We start from the raw sequence: 20262 nt of genomic DNA on the forward strand, positions 1-20262 counted from the left end.
CTGGGTTTCTTCCCACCTTGGATGGAAAGTTACTATACACAACAATATTTGGTGCTATTAGATACATTTTATATATTGATTCACCTCTTATGCCACCGCAATACAAATAATAATTAATGGTATTGTGAATATAAATTCTCCCTCCTATCATTGTTTAATGGGAAATGTCTGAGTGTTTTGGTGGCTTCTGTGGTTTCGTATATCTGGGCCCCATTCAGTCTTATTCTCTCCTATCTGCTGGACGTGTGAAGTGGAGATAGAAGATCTGTGTGCCTCATACTCATTCATTGTGGAGGAGGAGACAGGCCTCTAAAATCCTAAGACCACCCTATTAGAAGAATTCATGTTGTTCACCACAATTTACAAATGAATACCAGTTTTGCTATATGGGGCAACTAACAGTATCTACTAGCATACATACTTCTGGAAAACAATGCTACAGTAATGAAAAATGATGTCGAATGATGCAATAGAAAAGAACAAAATAGATAACAAAAACATCAACAAGTCATTCTTTGCTGATTCCATAAAGATGTTAAAACTCTAATTCTTGAGCAATGGTTTTAGTTTTCCAAGATTTTCAAAAAATAACACTGGCATAAATGCAAAAAATCTGATTGTCTAGTCAATTTTATTAGTCACTGAATGCAATGCAAAAATTCTGTTGTAACTATTTAATGACATTAACATTTACTATAATTACTGCCGGGAAAGATTGTATGTTGAAGATGCATCCCTGGAATTTAAGTTAAGATTTCTGAAGATGTGATAAAGACTTTTTTTTAATAGAGAAGGTGAGTGAGGTATCTTATTGGACAAACTTCTGTTGATGAAAAAGACAAGCTTTTGAGCTACACAGAGCTTTTCTTCAGGTCTGGAAAAGGTACTCAGAGTGTCACAGCTAAATACAGGGTGGAATAAATTGTTTAGCATAAGTAGTGAACACATATTCTAAGAGACCATTTGAGGTGAAGTGGCCATTAACACTTCTCCAGTTATAAGACAAAAAAGAGTAATAAGCTGTAATAAGCCATAAATCCAATGTCTTTATTAAGACCACGATTTTTAGTGTCTAGGAAAAAGTTATAAAATTAAGCTCCTAGGCTCATCTTTTGAAGATGTTCTGCAGGTTTCTTTGAGGATGAGGACTGATAAAACAGTCAATTTATATCTGACCTATGAAAAGTGTTTTCTCCCAGGTGATGTGATGTGTTAGTCCTTTATTGTTTTTCAGTGTGAGTTCATTTGAGCCAATGAAATGATAGAAAATAAATTAAGTGAATAATCTAAAACCTAAGAACTTTAGTTTTGTGTTTTGAAGACACATACATTTACCTGTCACGGTTTTCCACATATACACAAAGGCTTATATAAAAATATCTTACAGTTATACACAAAGTGTTCTACCTTAAATCAAATAAATTGGGGTATATACTTTATTACTTTTTATTTATTACTTTATGGTCCAATAGTTGCCAAAATACTTTAAATTGAATTTTCATCCCAAATTCTAGACCAGCATTGTGAAGAGGAGATAAAATTCCTAGAGTATATGTACCTTCACTATCGATGTCATCACTCAAGCGAAAAACACTGTCTACTAATGGCTCAGGCATGAATATCCAATCATCACTTTTATCCAGTACATCTTCAGAGAAAGTTACATCAGAACTGGATCTTGATCGGTCTTCTGAAAAACTCTTCATTTGGTATCTGAGCACCATTCTTGCCAATGCAGAACCTGCATCTAAGACACCAATAAAGTGGCATGTTCTTCAGTAAATTCATGAAAATTAAAATTACTATAAAGACTTGATTTTTTATTTTTAAAGTTTAGGGCCCATTTCAGAACCAAGAGGGCTATGCTGATTTACATGACCTATGTAACAGGCTCTCTAACACTGCATTTCAATTTTAAAACTCTTTCTGAAGGTTTGTAAAACATCATTAGGAGGGTTTATCACATTTTAATATAACAAATTCTATATACACTTACTTGTTTGTTTTCTTATAGGAGTAAGTTTATTTGGGAACAAAGGGCTGAGCCAGGAAGGTTCAATTCTCCCCATACAAAATCCTCCAAGACATATACTGCTGTTGGCTACATCCAGGCTAAGCTTCCTTAAGAGCAAGCTGATGATCTGGCTATCTCCTTTCTTTATGCTGACTGTTAAAGCACTCCGAACATCCTGCTCTCGAGCACCACTACTTAATAGCAGTTCCACCAGCTTAGGATTGCTTCCTTTCTCACAAACCTATTACAGAAGAAATTAACAAAATGTGTGTAAAACAGGAGCTTAGATTTTAACAAGAGTTGTTTCAACTATTGTTTCTCCATATTCTCAGCACGGTGTCCTGGGATGAACTGTAACACAGAATTTCCTAAACATCAAGGCTGAGATTTCTAAAACTGCCTAAGTGAAGTTGATCAAGCCCCCTAGGCTGCTTTAGCCTACTTGTGTAATGGAGACCTCCAAAACATGTGGCAAATGCCAGATGTTTTGGCATGAGTTCACATAAGTGGCTGGTTATACCAATGAAAATGATGAATAATTTGTGTTTTGCTTGCTGCAATCTGAAGTCAACGGTGTGACGCTTCTTGGGATACCCAGGATTGAGAGTTACCTTTTTACCCTCATGCCTCCTGAAAGAAGGAGACTTGCTTGTGCTTAACTGAGTGTCAACTCCCTGACACTTCTGGTCAGTTAGCCCAACAACTTATTTCCTCTGGGCTATGCCAGCCCTTACTATGCCTTGCAGGTTAACACTAGGTGTACCTCAGTCACCAAGCCCCTTTGAAACTTTTCCCTGCAGGATGCTCAGAACACGGCAGGATTGGGTCTAATGATAGTTAATCTTGCACACGCACGCGCGCGCACACACACACACACACACACACAATCCAAAAAAGTGACATCTTTCAAACCAATATAACGATCTACATTTTCAAGAACCTACCTGATAGATTAAAGAGCTCGTCTTTGTGTTCTTATTAACATCAGCTCCCAGTAAAAGTAAACATTCAGCCATAATGCTATTGTACTCAGCACATGCTTTCTCCAGCATCATGTTTTTTAAATCATCATTGTTGGCTATTTTAGCGAAGCATTTACAGCACAAGCTTTGAAACTGAATGGGAAGAGAAATAATTGAAATGAAGGTAGCAAACTTCAGAACATTTCAGAACATCTGGATGTGGAGTGATTGAAAGAGAGAAGATACCTGCTGGTCTCTTTGTTCAGTGAAACACATGGACATTTGATAAAAAATGACTGTGTCAAATGATTCATATATCAGCAGCTTTGCAAAACAAGGTGACAAGTCAATGATTGTCAAGATCATGTGAAATCCCTACAAATAACAAAATGATGTGATCAACAACAAATGTACATTTAAAAAATATCAACTTTTAAAATGATGGAAGTCGGATAACATGTGTTACAGAATTAATGAAAATAAATGTATTAGTAAAACAGATATACTCTTTTGGTATCTTTTGTTTTGGTTTTTAGACATGTAATCATATTGGACTGCAAGGTGGATCAGAACATAGCAGAAGGTCTGAGCATCGAACCACTTTTAGTCTTAAGAGTATTTCTACACCGTAGTCAGGAGGTCTGATTAAGCCATTAAGGCATGCACGGACATACCCGGAGCAGCACTGATCAAGCTAGTTTTCTAAAAATAGCAATGAAACTGGTGGTGCAGGTGACTGCACAGATTAGCTGCACGAGCATGTACCCAAGGTCCTGGACGGCCTTGCACTTGGTTAGCTAACCCATGCTGCTGCCTGTGCTTCACTGCTATTTTTAGTGAGCTAGCTAGATCAAAGCTAGCTTTGGCATGCCCAGATGTGCTTCAATCACACCTCCCTACTGCCGTGTACATATACCCTCAGTTGCAGTTTAGTCGCGGTTAGTTTGACTCACTTATGTAAGTTAGTGGCAGCTATTGGTTGATGTTTTGAAAAACTAGCATTGGGCCTGGTCCATTACCAGGTCCACTGTTATAAACTGAAATTACCTAACTTCATGTAAAAATAAATAAAACATTGTCAACATTTTAGGCCCAGCATTTAAATTCACTGAAACACTACTTTTGCTGAAAACCTTAATTTCCAAATTACCCCTAGATGTATACATATTCTCCCTCCAAACTATCATTCATAGATATAAGAAAGAAAATAAAACAGAACATAATTTGAATTAATTCTTAGCATGAACAAAGTTATACATGTCTTCATAGGTTGAGATAGTGCCTCACTATAGAACAAATACACAGGAGAGAAAAAAGGAAGACCTTTCCCCTCCCTTTTGCATCCTAGTGCAAGGGACAGACACAATGACAGATCCTGTGCTCAGAAATAGCAAGACTGCTTCTTACTAATGCCCAGAGGACACAAGTTACCCCATATGGGGTGGGTGAAGATGCCCCCTATCAGATACTGAAGTGTTCACACCACACGGCCTGCATGCCTGCTCCATAATGTTCAGTTTGAAATACCAGTTTGCTAAAATACTTATAGTAAATCTAGAAATTAAAGAGAAAAACCCAACAACTCTATTTGTAAAATGTGAGGCTATTAACTAGAAACGGGTAAACTGAGTGATAGACAAAAACCTGTGTTCAAAACTCATTGCGACTAAATATTATTTGAGTAATTTCCTCCCCCAAACATTATTTTTTTTCACTTTTCCCCGTTTCTGTACTGGGCACAAAGTTAAACCTGAAAGGGAAAAGCCAAAAATCTGTGAAAGAAGGCCATGGATATGATATTTCTAGCTTGAGCTGAAACAGAAGTAGTGGGACTCAGAAGAAAGTGACCTCACACAATGGCTTCATTCCACTAGAAAAATAAAGCGGATGACAAGCAGGGAAAGCCTCACATCTACAGGAGCCAGAAAAAAAAAAAAACTTACGGAACTCATTGCCTGAGTACCACCCTCACTGCATTCAAAACTATATGCAAAACCCATCTGTTCAATAAACTGTCCCATGACAACCTTCTCAAGTACAACAGCATTCACACACTTCAATATTTTTTTAAAAATCTCATCAATAACTTTAAGCTTGTTGCTGATGCCAGGGCTGAAAGACACATATTCTGTGTTTATTTTTCATAAAAGGTGCTCAGATACAACTATGATGGATACATTATAAAATGATGATTGATAGAGTGACGGATTGTTATCAGGGGATTTCTATTCCAGTTTTGCAGACCATATGGGTTCAGGTAAGCATCTATACTTATGGATGCATATTCTGAACTGAATTCATGCCTTCTGAGACAGCCATCACTTTGGGAACCTCAACAGTTCGATTTAATTTTAAGTGTTCACTTGCTCAGCTTTATAGTAATTCTATCATTATTTGTATTACTGTAGTAACTAAGAGCCTTAGTCATAGAACATGTTCCCATTGTGCTAGGCACTGTACAAACACACACACAAAAAATCAGAAACAGATATTTCAAATTTACATATCAAATAAAAGTTTTTAAAAATAAACCTGTTCCCATTTTCTTTCATTCATTCTCATCTTTACACTCAAACATATTACATACGTGTATCTGTATTTCAACGGCCTCCTTAAATCGTCGTAAAGTAGAAACCAGAACTGTTGCCAGCACATGCATAGATGCGATACACAAACTCTTTCTTGTAATCAAAGATCCTAGAAGACTCAAACCTAAGCACTGTATTTCTAGAAAAAGAGATTATTAATATTAATTACTGGTTCAGAATTAAAGAGACAAATTTAGTATGTTACATTTATAATATGATGTAAAGATACATAGGCTATTACAAGATTCACATTTAAGTAACAAGACATCTTCCTATGTACCTTGATCATCTGGATACATCTGTAGTGTGTGAAGTACAGTGTCTGCGGCTCCTTGTTGGGATAACATTTGTAGTGCACCAGAACACTCCACTACAGAAGAAAGTATTTTTAATCCACATTTCTGAATGCCAGGATTTCCAATAAACTAAAAGAGAAATACAAAATAAGGTCAGATTTTTTTCTCTGCTACTCAATGTGATAAGGAAAGTTGCTTGTCAGTTTTTTTCTCAAAAGGTGTAAAATTGTAGCTGTTACGAGAGTAATCGTTGCAATTAAATTTGCATAAACCTTTCCATTATACCCGCTGTTTCATGTTTTCATAACTTTCCACAATATTCACCTTTCAGGCTGAAATCTTGTAAAGGTGAATATTTTTTGAAAGTTAGAGCAAAAACTATTCAGTCATTTTGAGTATAAGAAGGGCAAAAAAATGCACTTTCCCCCATTGTCAAAAAAACAAAACAAAAACCAAGCCTCTGTGAAACACAAGACAATCCTTACCCACCTTAGTGGTTTCTGAGATTCCTTGCCCCTTCTCTGGGCTCTCCTCTGGGACACATTTCTCTCTGCTCCCTAGAGCCAGTTTTATCTCTGGTTCAGCTGCAACCTGCTTGCAGCTAACAACCTGGACAATTCTGTCCCTGGCACGCATTACATCACTATCCCTTTCTGATGTGGTGTTGCCTCCAGCTGCAGTGCAGGGGTTGGTCTCAACCACTCTCCCACCGGAAGCATGTGGCTTCTCCCTGCTGCAGAAGAATCAAGGAGAGACTCTCCCATTCTCTCAGCATTTTCTGAGACCTTACCCTTTCCCTCGGGGGTCCCAACATAACACTCCCTCCTGCTGCAGGCAAATACTTTAACCCGAGCTACATGGAAAAAATCATTACCAAGGAGCAGGTCGAATAGGAGGTGTTCCATTACCCACACAGTCAAAATACGTTCCAAACCTTACTAAACCACATGGATTTTAGCTAGTGGTATGAGGAATCTGTTTTCCCCCACCCCCACAATCTCTGCCATTTGGCCAGGCAACATACTGGCCTTTAGAACCACACTCCGCTTAATCAGAGAGATCTGGGCCCTGTATCCCTCTGCCCCAAATATTCCCTGCCATCAATTTGGACAGCCTTAACATGCTCCATATCTGGTTCTGCAGAGGCTAACCTCACAGAACCAATATGATAGGTTTCAATTGCTTGGGGGGTTTCTGTGTTGAGGACAGCAAAACTAACATGAACTATTGTCTGCCTGCTTCCTCCTAGCACAGGGCATTTATTCCTCAGGTGATCAGTGGAATTACAGGATTACAGTGATAGGACCTTTTGGGCTCTTCTACTTTTGCAGATTTGGGATGAGGGTTAGAGGAATATTTTTGCGTAAGCGTGTTTAGGCTCCCAACCCCCTTCTCTCTTCCCAAGGACAAAATGGGATCCTCCCTTCCCACCAGTTTTAAACCCCTGTTTCTGTGGCCTACCCTCAATAGATGCCTGATTCTGTTCAAAGGCATCAGCTAAAAAAGCAATCTCATCCATAGGACTTTACATCTTTGTCCCATAGACACTGCTTTACATCAGCCTTACATACGCTTAGGAAATGCTCTTGAACAACAAGATCCAACATTACTGCAAAACTTGCCACCTCCTTACCCCTCACCCATTTTCCCAACAAATCTTTCATTTTGTTTACATATTCTCCATTACTCATACCAATATCCCTCTTAAGATTCCTAAATTTAACTCTATATGTTTCAGGGGTAATCTGAAAACTTCACAAAACAGTATATTTAAATTTACAATAGTCTAAAGCATCTTCAATAGGTATTCCATTGAATACATTTTCAGCTTTAACAGTTGATTTCGCAATCAAGGTAGGAACTCTATCATCAGGTATTTCATGTATTACACACAGCCTTTCGAAAGTAGTCAGATATTCAGCAATATCATTGTCACTGTATGCAGAACATAAGTGTTCCCATTTGTGGATTTTTGGAGTGATGGGACTCAGGGTCGGGGGGTTCTGGTTCTGCTTCTCTAGCAGGTCCAGTTGGTGTTTTTGCTCTCTTTCCGTTCTCTTATTCTCTCTTTCTTCTCTCTCTCTTTTTCTTCCATGGCCCTTCTGTGTGCAGCTTCCTCTTCTTTGAGCCTCATTTCTGCCTGCCACATTTGAAACTTGCGATCCTTTGCCTTCTCTTCCGCTTCCAGTCTGGCCAGCTCTAGTTTTGTAGCTGCCTCTCTGGTAGTCATTCTTCTGCTTTTCTGGTCCTATTTCCCTTTCCCAAAATAAGCAAACAAAGTAACAAAACTGTGACCTCCTCCTGACTGTTCTTAGCCACTGCACTTAAGACTCACTTAAAAATCACAAATATCTGTGCTTACAGTGTGAACATAATGTGACAAAGTTCCTCCTCTACCTTGGTGGATCCTGCACTTATTGGTGGATTTGCTCGCTTCACAGATTCACCCTGTGGGTCAGGAAACAGTCCAGAGATCTTCCCCTCTGGTAGAAGCTATAGTCCAGGTCAATTCCCCCCATGTTTGATCAGGAGTTGGGAGGTATGGGGGGGACCCAGGCCCGCCCTCTACTCCAGGTTCCAGCCCAGGGCCCTGTGGACTGCAACTGTCTATAGTGCCTCCTGTAACAGCTGCATGACTGCTACAATTCCCTGGGCTACTTCCCCATGGCCTCCTCCAAACACCTTCCTTATTCTCACCACAGGACCTTCCTCCTGATGTCTGATAATGCTTGTACTTCTCAGTCCTCCAGCAGTACGCCTACTCACTCTCAGATTCTTGCACACCTCTTGCTCCCAGTTCCTCACACACACTTCCTGTCCTCTGGCTCCCCCTGGCTTGACTGGAGTGAGCCCTTTTATAGCATCAGAGGGGCCTTAATTAGAGTCAAGTGCTTAACTGCCTCGCCTGACTCTTAGCAGGTTAATTGGAGTCAGGTGGTCTATTAGCCTGGAGCAGCCCCTGCTCTGGTCACTCAGGGAAAAGACGGTTACTCACCGTTGTAACTGTTGTTCTTCGAGATGTGTTGCTCATATCCATTCCATTAGGTGTGTGCGCGCCGCGTGCACGATCGTCGGAAGATTTTCTACCCTAGCAACACCGGCGGGTCGGCTGTGGAGCCCCCTAGAGTGACGCCTTCATGGCGCTGAATATATACCCCAGCCGACCCGGCGCCCCCTCAGTTCCTTCTTGCCGGCTACTCCGACAGTGGGGACGGGGGGCGGGTTTGGAATGGATATGAGCAACACATCTCGAAGAACAACAGTTACAACGGTGAGTAACCGTCTTTTCTTCTTCGAGTGCTTGCTCATATCCATTCCATTAGGTGACTCCCAAGCCCAACTTAGGTGGTGGGGTCGGAGTGAGACATTGCTGTGTGCAAAACCGCTGATCCGAATGCAGCATCGTCCCTGGACTGCTGCACTAGTGCATAGTGAGCTGTAAACGTGTGGACTGATGACCAAACCGCCGCTCTACAAATGTCCTGGATCGGAACATGAGCCAGGAAAGCAGTCGAGGAAGCTTGGGCCCTCGTGGAGTGAGCGGTGAGGTGCGGTGCTGAGACACCTGCCAGGTCATAGCAAGTCCGGATGCAAGACGTAATCCAGGAGGATAGGTGTTGTGAGGAGACCGGTGAGCCTTTCATTCGGTCGGCCACTGCGACGAAGAGTTGCGTCGTCTTTCTAAAGTGCTTTGTGCGGTCAATATAGAAGGCCAGGGCCCTGCGTACGTCCAGAGAATGTAAACGTTGATCCTGGCGAGTAGCATGTGGTTTAGGGTGAAAAACCGGAAGAAATATGTCCTGGTTGATATGAAATGGAGAAACCACCTTAGGGAGAAAGGCAGGATGTGGACGAAGCTGCACTTTATCCTTATGGAACACTGTATAAGGGGGCTCGGATGTAAGCGCCCTGAGTTCAGAAACGCGCCTTGCTGAGGTGATGGCTACGAGGAAGGCTGTCTTCCAGGATAGATACAAAAGTGAACAGGTGGCTAGTGGTTCAAATGGAGGACCTGTGAGTCTGGAGAGAACCAGATTAAGGTCCCACGTCGGGACGGGCTGACGCTGTTGTGGGTACGTCCGGTCTAAGCCCTTGAGGAATCTAACGACCATCGGGTTAGAGAATACCGAGGACGCGAATTCCCCTGGGTGAAAGGCTGATATAGCGGCCAGGTGAACTCTAATTGAAGATATCGCCAACCCTTGCTGTTTTAGGGAGAGGAGATATTCCAAAATGAGAGGAATAGGTGCCTGTAACGGGGGCGTGGCTCATTGTTCGCACCAACATGAGAACCGTTTCCACTTGGCCAGGTACGTGGTCCGTGTTGAGGGCTTCCTACTGCTCAGCAGAATCTGTTGGACAGAGTGCGAGCATTGCCGCTCTGCCTGGGTGAACCATGGAGCAGCCACGCTGTGAGGTGGAGTGATTGCAGGTCGGGGTGATGCAGCCGACCGTGGTCCTGAGAAATGAGATCCGGACATAATGGAAGCGGGATCGGTGTTTGAACCGAGAGTTCCAACAGTGTGGTGTACCAATGTTGTCTCGGCCACGCTGGAGCGATCAGAATTACCTGTGCCTGGTCTCTGCGCACTTTTAGCAGTACCTTGTGGACCAGAGGAAACGGAGGGAAGGCATAAAACAGGTGGTCTTTCCAGGGAAGGAGAAACGCATCCGAGAGGGAGCCCGGAGCTCGACCTTGTAGGGAGCAGAACACGTGGCACTTCCTGTTGTCTCGAGATGCAAACAGGTCTATCTGGGGAAACCCCCACCTCCGGAAGATGGAATGTATGATGTCCGGACGGATAGACCACTCGTGTGTCTGGAAGGACCTGCTGAGTCGGTCCGCTAGAGTGTTCTGGACTCCAGGGAGGAACGATGCCGTGAGATGGATTGAGTGGGCGATGCAGAAGTCCCACAGGCGAATGGCCTCTTGGCATAGAACTGACGAACGTGCTCCTCCTTGCTTGTTGATGTAAAACATGGCCGTGGTGTTGTCGATGAGAACTAACACACAACGGCCACGTAGTTGATTGAGAAATGCCTGGCACGCCAGGCGCACCGCCATCAGCTCCCGAACATTGATGTGCAGGGCTAACTGGGGTGCAGTCCACAGGCCCTGGGTATGGTGTCCGTTGAGATGGGCGCCCCAACCCAGAGATGAAGCGTCTGTGACCAGGTGCAGAGAGGGTTGTGGGGTGTGAAAAGGCATCCCCTCGCAGACCACATTGTGATCTAGCCACCAGGTGAGGGAGGTCAGGACCGAGTTCGGGACCGTGACCACCATGTTCAGGCTGTCCCGATGTGGACGGTATATTGATGAAACCCAGGTCTGGAGTGGGCGAAGCCGAAGTCTGGCATGCCTGGTTACGTACGTGCAGGAAGCCATGTGACCCAGCAGGGTGAGGCACGACCTCACCGTGGTAGTTGGGAAGGCCTGTAGTCCTTGAATGAGGCTCGTGATGGTGCCAAAGCGGTTGTCTGGCAGGATGGCTTGTGCACGTCTGGAGTCTAGAACTGCGCCGATGAAATCTATTCTCTGGGTAGGTTCTAGAGTGGATTTGTCCTTGTTGAGTAGGATGCCCAACTCGTTGAATGTGTGCACTATTCTGTGGACGTGAGCTTGAACTTGCTCTTTGGTGCGACCGCGTACCAGCCAGTCGTCTAGGTACGGGAACACCTGTATCCCTTGCCGACGAAGGTACGCTGCCACGACAGCCATACATTTCGTGAACACTCTTGGGGCCGAGGATAGGCCGAAGGGAAGGACTGCAAATTGGTAGTGCACCATGTTTACCACGAATCACAGGAAGCGTCTGTGAGGTGGGTAAATTGAGATGTGAAAGTATGCGTCTTTCATGTCGAGGGCGGCGAACCAGTCTCCAGGATCGAGGGAAGGGATAATGGCCCCCAAAGAGACCATGCGGAACTTCAACTTTACTACGAATTTGTTGAGTCCGCGCAAGTCCAAGATGGGCCGCAGGCCTCCTTTGGACTTGGGGATCAGGAAGTAACGGGAATAAAATCCCCTGCCCCTTAACTCTACTGGAACCTCCTCTATGGCCCCCATAGCAAGGAGCGTGGAAACCTCCTGTATAAGAAGTTGCTCGTGAGAAGGGTCCCTGAAGAGGGACGGGGAAGGGGGGTGGGAGGGGGGAATAGAAGAAAACTGGATAGTGTATCCCCTCTCCACTGTGCGGAGGACCCAACGGTCCGAAGTTATAAGGGACCAAGCACGGTGGAAGTGGGAGAGACGATCCCGAAAGGAGGGGGCTGGATCCTGGGGGATGACTGGGGCGCCGTCCTCGACCGCACCTTCAAAAGTTCTGCCTGGGGCCTGAAGGTGGTCTAGGTGGCCCCTGGTTCTGGCCGGGTTGAGGGCCGGCCCACCTTCTTCTACCACCTCGCCCTCGCCTCCGGGTCGAGTCCTGTCTCTGACGAGGCGGGGGGGGGGTAGAAGCGCTGAGGCTGCGGCCTAAATGGTCTGCGCTGAGGGCCCACAACATGCATCCCCAGGGAGCGCATGATTGTTCTCGAGTCCTTGAGGCTCTGCAGACGAGAGTCCGTCTTGTCCGAGAACAATCCATGTCCCTCAAAGGGCAGATCCTGTAGGGTTTGCTGCAGCTCCGGAGGCAAACCCGAAACCTGAAGCCAGGAGATCCTCCGCATAGCGATACCCGAAGCCAGGGTCCTCGCAGCTGAGTCTGCTATGTCCAAGGAGGCCTGCAAGGAGGTCCGAGCCACCTTCTTACCCTCCTCTACCATGGCTCCAAACTCTTCCCTGGACTCTTGGGGAATCAACTCCTTAAACTTCCCCATAGAGTTCCAGGAGTTAAAATTGTAACGGCTCAATAGCGCCTGTTGGTTCGCCGCTCTAAGTTGCAGCCCTCCGGCTGAGTAAACCTTACGGCCAAACAAATCGAGCCGCTTAGCCTCTTTTGATTTAGGCGCTGCAGCCTGCTGGCCGTGGCGCTCTCGTGCGTTCACTGATGCCACCACCAGTGAACACGGTTGGGGGTGGGTATACAAGTACCCGTAGTCCTTAGACGGGACAAAGTACTTCCTTTCCACCCCTCTCGCTGTGGGTGGGATAGAGGCAGGAGTTTGCCATATCGTATCCGCATTGGTTTGTATCGTGCGGATCAGGGGTAGCGCCACCCTCGATGGGGCATCCGCTCCGAGGATGTTCACGACAGGGTCCTGTACTTCCACTATCTCCTCCGCCTGCAGGTCCATATTACGGGCCATCCTACGCAGGAGATCCTGGTGAGCCCGAAGATCTATCGGAGGGGGACCCGTACATGAAGTGCCCGCCACTGCCTCATCCGGAGAGGAGGAGGAAGACGCCTCCGGTGGTACTGGATCCAAGGGGGGGTCCTGATCCCCCTGCTCTTGGGCCGGAGCATCACCTGTACTCGGGTCTATGGTGTCAGGTGGCGTGGACACGGAAGCCTCCATGCCCCCTGGCGGAGGTCGAGAGATGGTGGATTCTGGGGCCCTTCTAACCGAGTGACCCGAGCGAGAGGTCGATGGTATTGGAGCCCCTTGCTCCTGGTGGTACGCCCACGGGGTCCAAAATGACCAGTGAGATGGTCCATGGGAGTGGTCCTCTGCCAACTCCTGCCAATGGCCCAAGTTCCGTTCCTCGGCTTGCCCTTGAGGGGGGTATGCCGATCTCGACAGGTCCTCCGAGGAGCGAGACACCGATCTTGACGGCCATGGCGGTGCCGAGAGAGATGAAACGATCCCCGTGTGCTGTGGTGCCGCACGGTACCGGTCCGGAGATGATCTATCTCTGCGTGGTGCTGGCGAACGGTGCCGGGACCGCGATCGGTGCCGATGACCTCGTCGGTGCCGGGAGCCGGATCTGGACCTCGACGAGGACCTGGAGTATGCCCGATGCCGGGAGCGGCCTCTCGACGTCGAGCGTCGACCGTAGCGGTGCCGAGAACTACGTCTCGACGTTGATCGGTGCCGACGATCATATCGGTGCCGAGACGTAGAGCGGTGCCGCGAAGAAGATCTTGGCCGTGGTACGACCGGTGCCGAGGCGATATTCGGTGCCGGGACTGCGAGTGGCGTGGGGACCTGCTTCGGGACCTGGATCGGTGCCGAGGTTCCAGCCCTTGCGATGGAGGGCGCATCAAGGCAGGTTTCCCCCTCGACTGGACCGGGCGAGTCAACGGTGCAGTCGGTGCCGGTGGTTGAGGCGGTGCCGGCTCCGTGAGAGCTATTAAGTCTCTCGCCGCCGCGAAGGTCTCCGGAGTCGACGGGAGGCACTGTATCACCGCCGGTCTCGGTGGAGACGCTATCTGCACCGGACTCAACGGCCTCGGCGCCGGAGTCGACGGTGCTGGAGGCACCTGTTTCCGGTGCTCCACCGGCGGACGCGGCTCTACCCCCGGCACTGGGGGAGCCGGCATCTTCGGCACGGATGTCCCCGTCTTATGGGCTTTTTTATGCCCCGGGGATAATGACCGGCGCCGAGGCACTGCTTGCGGTGCCGACGAGGTCCGGTGCCGGGGAGGCTTGTCTGACGCCACTCGCGTGGTCGTCATAGCCGGTGCCGCCGGGGCACTGCGCACCGAGGTGCTAGGTGCCGGGGCCTGACTTGTAGATGGAGCGTCCGGACTAAGTGCCGCCTCCATCAGGAGTTGCCGGAGCCGAAAGTCCCGCTCCTTCTTGGTCCTTGGTCTGAAGGCCTTACAGATCTTGCACTTATCTGTTTGATGGGACTCTCCCAGGCACTTCAGACAGGAGTCGTGCGGGTCGCTCGTGGGCATAGGCTTAGCGCAGGAGGCGCACTGCTTGAAGCCGGGAGCGTTGGGCATGAGCCTGGCCCCGCGGCCGGGGGAGAAAGGGGGAGACGACCCCCTTAATCCCCTGAACTACTTAGAACAACTAAAACAACTTTTAAACTATTTAACTATTTAACTATAAACACTATAACTATAACTATAACTATAACTGTGATACAACAAACTAAGCTAGGGAGAGTGGAGAACAGCTAAGCAGCGCTCCACAGTTCCAACGACCGTCAGGGGCGGTAAGAAGGAACTGAGGGGGCGCCGGGTCGGCTGGGGTATATATTCAGCGCCATGAAGGTGCCACTCTAGGGGGCTCCACAGCCGACCCGCCGGTGTTGCTAGGGTAGAAAATCTTCCGACGATCGTGCACGCGGCGCGCACACACCTAATGGAATGGATATGAGCAAGCACTCGAAGAAGAACAGAAAACTACACATCCAGTGGCCAGTATATCTCCCTTCTGCTACTCTGCTGTTCCCAACTGGTCTGGGTCTATCACATATCCCTCCCCCCTGCTCAACACCAAAGGGTTGGGCAGCTTGGGACGCCAGACAGTGTACACGTGATAAGCCATCGGCGTTGCCATGGTGACCCTCTGCTCTGTGCTGTATGTGGAACTGGAAAGGTTGGAGGGATAAGAACCACCTCGTTACCCTTGTGTTCTTTACCTTGTTCCGTTACATCCATTGAAGAAGGGCATGGTCGGTCACGAGGACAAATCTGCGCCCCAGCAGGTAGTAACGCAGCGTTTCCATGGCCCATTTTACGGCAAGGCATTCTCTCTCTACCACTGCATATTTTTGTTTCCTCGGAAGGAGTTTCCTGCTGAGGCAGAGAATTGGGTGTTCCTCTTCCCCAGTCATCTGCGACAGGACAGCTCCTAGCCCCACCTCGGATGCATCTGTCTGTAGGATGAATTCCTTGGTGAAATCCGGGGCAATCAATATGGGGTTACTGCAGAGGGCAGTCCATAGGTCTGCAAATGCCCTCTCTGCTGCATCAGACCATCTGACTGGATCCGGACCACGGGCCTTCACTAAATCCGTTAGGGGACTTGCCCTTGTGGCAAAATGGGGAATGAAACGCCGGTAATACCCCACCACCGCTAGGAATGCTCGGACCTGCTTCTTACTACTTGGCTGTGGCCAATTTCGGATGGCCTCTAACTTGTTCAGTTGAGGTTTCACCAGACCTTTTCCTACCACGTAGCCAAGATATTTGGCCTCTGTGAACCCCACAGCACACTTAACAGGGTTTGCCGTAAGGCCAGCTCGCCTGAAGGTATCAAGGACCGCCCCCACCTTCTTCAAGTGGGTTTCCCAGTCTGGGGTATGAATCATCACGTTATCCAAGTAGGCCGCAGCATAGCTAGCATGGGGGCGTAATAACTTGTCCATGAGGCGCTGAAAGGTAGCTGAGGCCCCATGCAGTCCAAAAGGAAGGACCGGATACTGGAAAAGACCCTCTGGTGTAGAGAACGCCGTCTTCTCATTTGCATCTTCAGCTAGGGGAATCTGCCAGTACCCCTTTGTCAAGTCCAGGGTCGTTAAATACCAGGCATTCCCCAGACGGTCTACTAATTTGTCTATGCGGGGTATAGGGTAGGCATCAAACTGGGATATCTCATTTAGTCGCCGGAACTCATTGCAGAACCTCGTGGTGCTATCAGGTTTGAGCACCAACACTACTGGGCTGGACCACTGACTGAGATTCTTCAATGATCCCCATCTCCAGCATTTTCCTGACTTCCGCTTTTATTTCCTCCCTTTTGGCTGCTGGTACGCAGTAGGGCCTCATTGTTACTCTGGCCCCAGGGTTCGTGACGATGTGATGATATGTCCAAGTTGCGCGACCCGGCTTTGTTGAGAATACATCTTGATATTGGGCGATCGTCTCAGTTACCTCTTTCTTCTGGGCTATCGTTAGATCGGGAGACACCCTCACCTGTCCAGGGTTTTTGTTCCCTGGGTGTAGGTCTTCCCGAACCACTGTGCACGCCTCTCGGGTATGCCAGGGTTTCAGAAGGTTGACATGATATATCTGTTCTAGTTTTCGACGTCCCGGTTGTCGCACCTTGTAATTTACTTCCCCTACGGGTTCAACTATTTCGTACGGCCCTTGCCACTGGGCTAACAGCTTACTTTCTGCCGTGGGTACCAGTACCATTACTCGGTCACCAGGCTAAAACTGATGAATATCTATCACAATACATACACCTTTGCTCCCTGTGCCACTGTGACATCCCCTCCTGGTGTTATCTGGACCAGTGATCTTCTAGGCCATTCCAATCCTTGACCTCTGGGAGGCAGCCTTACCCTGCTCTGCTGTGAGAAAAGGCAGTTATCTCGAAGAACGCCAGTTACTGAAAAGGTGTGTTGCTCATGTCTATTCCACAATAGGTGTGCGTGCTCGCCACGTGCACCGGTGCTGGAAGTTTTTCCCCTAGCAGTACCTGGGGGGGGGGGGGGAGGAAGCGCCCCAGCGACCCCTGGAGTGGTGCCTCCATGGCGCAGTATAAGGGGAGCTGCGCACTCCCTCCACCCTCAGTTCCTTCTTGCCAGACAACTCCGACAGAGGGGAAGGAGGGCGGGCTGTGGAATAGACATGAGTAACACATCTCAAAGAACACCAGTTACGGAAAAGATAACTGCCTTTTCTTCTTCGAGTGATTGCTCATGTGTATTCCACAATAGGTGATTCCAAGCTATATCTGTTGGAGGCGGGTAGGAGTTCACAAGTTCTCGGGACGGAGTACAGCCCTGCCGAACCCGCCGTCATCCCTGGTTTGGGAGACGATCACATAGTGTGAGGTGAACGTGTGAACCGAAGTCCAAGTGGCGGCCCTGCAAATGTCTTGGACAGGGACGTGGGTCAAGAAGGCAGCCGACGAGGCCTGTGCCCGAATCGAGTGCACCTTCACAATCATGGCAGGGGAATACCCGCCAGAGCAGAACAGGTACGAATGCATGAAGTGATCCAGTTGGAGAGGTGCTGAGTGGAGATTGACCGACCCCTCATGCGCTCAACCGAGGCAACGAACAGTTGCGAGGACTTCCTGAATGGCATAGGCTGCTCAAGGTAGAATGCCAGAGCATGTCGAGCGAGGAGGCGGCACTCCTCACTGGACGCGTGCGGTTTGGGGCAGAGGACCGGCAGAAAAAGGTCCTGACCTATGTGATAGGCAGAGACTGCCTTTGGGAGGAACGCAGGATGCGAGCGGAGCTGGACCTTGCCCTTATGAAACACCGTGCATGGGGGCTCCTGGCCGACGTGATTGCGACCAGGAAGGCCACCTTCCACGAGAGATGGGACCAGGAGCACACAGCTAGCAGCTCAAACGAGGACCCCGTGAAATGGGTCAACACCAGGTTCAGGTCCCACTGCGGAACCGGAGGTCTAGAATGTAGGAAAAGACGGTCCAAACCCTTAAGGAACCGGCCAGTCATAGCATGGGAAAATACCGTGTGCCCTTGCACCAGTGGACAGAAGGCCGATATGGCTGCTTGGTGCACCCTGTCTGACGAGGGGGCAAGGCCCTGGGCCTTCAGGTGGAGGAGGTAAACCAGAATAAGCTGGATCGGGGTGGCTACAGGGGAAACACCTTGGTCCGCCACCCACCTAGAAAACTGGGACCACTTCGCCAAATAAGAGCGGTGAGTGGAGGGCCGTCTACTTTCGAGGAGGACACGCTGAACCTGTTCCGAGCATGTCCTTTCCTCAATGCCTAGCCACTGAGCAGCCACGCTGTGAGGTGAAGAGCAGCTAGGTTGGGATGGAGGAGGTGGCCCTGGTCCTGTGAGAGCAGATCCCGGCGGAGCGGCAATGGTCACTGCGGAGCTACCGCCAGGCCCGTTAGGGGCCCGTACCAATGCTGCCTGGGCCATGCTGGGGCAATGAGGAGGATGCGGGCCTTGTTCATCTTTAGCTTCTCCAGGACCCTGCTGATTAGAGGGAACGGAGGAACGGCGTAGAGAAGCCGGCCTGACTAGGACAGGACAAAGGCATTGGAGATAGCGCCCCTCTCCAGGTGCCCTCTGGAGCAGAACCGGGGGCGTCACCGGTCCTGCCGGGTCATGAATAGATCCACCTGGGGAGTTCCCCAACTTCGGAAGAGCCGGTGGGCCACGTCTGGGTGGAGGGACCACTTGGTTGTGAGGAAAAGTCCCTGCTCGAGTGATCTGCCCTCGTGTTCCAGGCACTCAGCAGGCGGAAGGCCTTCAGGCAGATGTTGTGGGCTATACAGAAGTCCCACAGCCTGAGGGCTTTGTGGCAGAGGCTGAGGATCGGGCCCCGCCTTGCCTGTTGATATAGAACATTGAGGCCGTGTTGTCTGTGAGGACCCTGATGGAGGCAAGGGAAACCACACGGAACCTTAGTTTCACCATGTATTGGTTCAGCCCTCGCAGGTCCAGGATGGGCCTGAGCCCCCCTTTGGCCTTCGAGGTAAGGAAATATCGGGAGTAATATCCCTTGCCCATGAACTCCTCGAGTACCGCCTCTATTGCTCCTAGTTCCAGGAGCTGCCCCACCTCCTGCTCAAGCAGAGATTCGTGTGAGGGATCCCCCAAGAGGGACGGCAGCAGGGGGTGGTTGGGCGGGGAGGAAGTAAACTGGAGGGTGTAACCCCGGGAGATGGTGTTGAGAACCCATCGGTCCAAGGTTAGCCATGACCATTCTGGGAGGAAAGCACACAACCTGTTGGAGAAAGGGACAGTTATTGGGGTGGATCCCTGATGAGGACTGGTGGGTTGCTCCCAAGCGTCCTGTCAAAAGCGCCTTTTCCCCACCTGCTTACCCTGGCGGGACCCAGGCTGGGGAGCAGGCCGAGACTGGCTTTGAGGGCGTCTCCTATAGTCCCGTTGCTTCTTATGGGCAGCCTCATACTTCGGGAGGGCAGCCTGGGTGGAGTCTGCTGCGGCTTGAACTTAGGTTTTGCTGGAGCCAGGACATAGAGGCCCAGAGCCTGGAGGGTCGTGCGGGAGTCTTTCATGCCATGCAGCCTTGTATCCCGTCCAACGGGAGATCCTGCATGGCCGCCTGCACCTCACTGGCCAGTCCGGAGAGCAGGAGCCACGACGCCCTTCTTATGGACACCGCGGAGGCCCTAGACTGCGCACCCGTGTTCGCCGCATCCAATCCCGCTTGCAGGGTTGTCCTGTACTCTCCTCCACCAGTGCCTTGAACTCTTTCCTATCGCGTTCCTGGAGGGAGTCCTCCAACTTGGGCAGGGAGCCCCACAGATTGAATTCATACCTGCCCAGGAGCGCCTGGTGATTTGCCACTTGCAACTGAAAGCTCGAGGACGAATACATTTTCTTCCGAAAGAGTCCAGCCTCTGTGAACCTTTATTTTTCGGGGTAGGGGCTGGCTGACCCTGCTGTTCCCTGTGGTTGACCGACTCAACCACCAGGGAGTTGAGCGCCAGGTGGGTGTATAGGTACTCGTGTCCCTTGGCAGGTACAAAGTACTTACGTTCCGCTCTCTTATAGATGGGGGCCAACGAGGCTGGTGTTTGCCACAAGGCATTGAAATTTTTGCCACCCCCTTCGCAGAGTGGTAAAAAAACTACCCTGCCCAGTGCCAAAGAGGACGGCACAT

At 49.0% G+C, this 20262-nt stretch overlaps 1 protein-coding gene across 1 annotated transcript in view; it reads right to left on the bottom strand.

Moving 5' to 3' along the window:
• The window catches only part of LRRK2 (leucine rich repeat kinase 2), a 140905-nt gene that overhangs the window by 64308 nt on the left and 56335 nt on the right, over window positions 1-20262 (bottom strand). Inside the window, exons 15-20 of the mRNA XM_054018958.1 lie at window positions 5845-5989; window positions 5564-5703; window positions 3223-3351; window positions 2959-3129; window positions 1997-2255; window positions 1559-1747 (exon numbers count right to left, since the gene is read on the bottom strand). Coding sequence (XP_053874933.1) covers window positions 1559-1747; window positions 1997-2255; window positions 2959-3129; window positions 3223-3351; window positions 5564-5703; window positions 5845-5989 — 1033 coding nt within the window. The remainder of the gene's footprint in view (window positions 1-1558; window positions 1748-1996; window positions 2256-2958; window positions 3130-3222; window positions 3352-5563; window positions 5704-5844; window positions 5990-20262) is intronic.

Source organism: Malaclemys terrapin, chromosome 1 (genome assembly GCF_027887155.1).
Source record: "Malaclemys terrapin pileata isolate rMalTer1 chromosome 1, rMalTer1.hap1, whole genome shotgun sequence".
In the NCBI taxonomy this organism is placed as follows: Eukaryota; Metazoa; Chordata; order Testudines; family Emydidae; genus Malaclemys; species Malaclemys terrapin.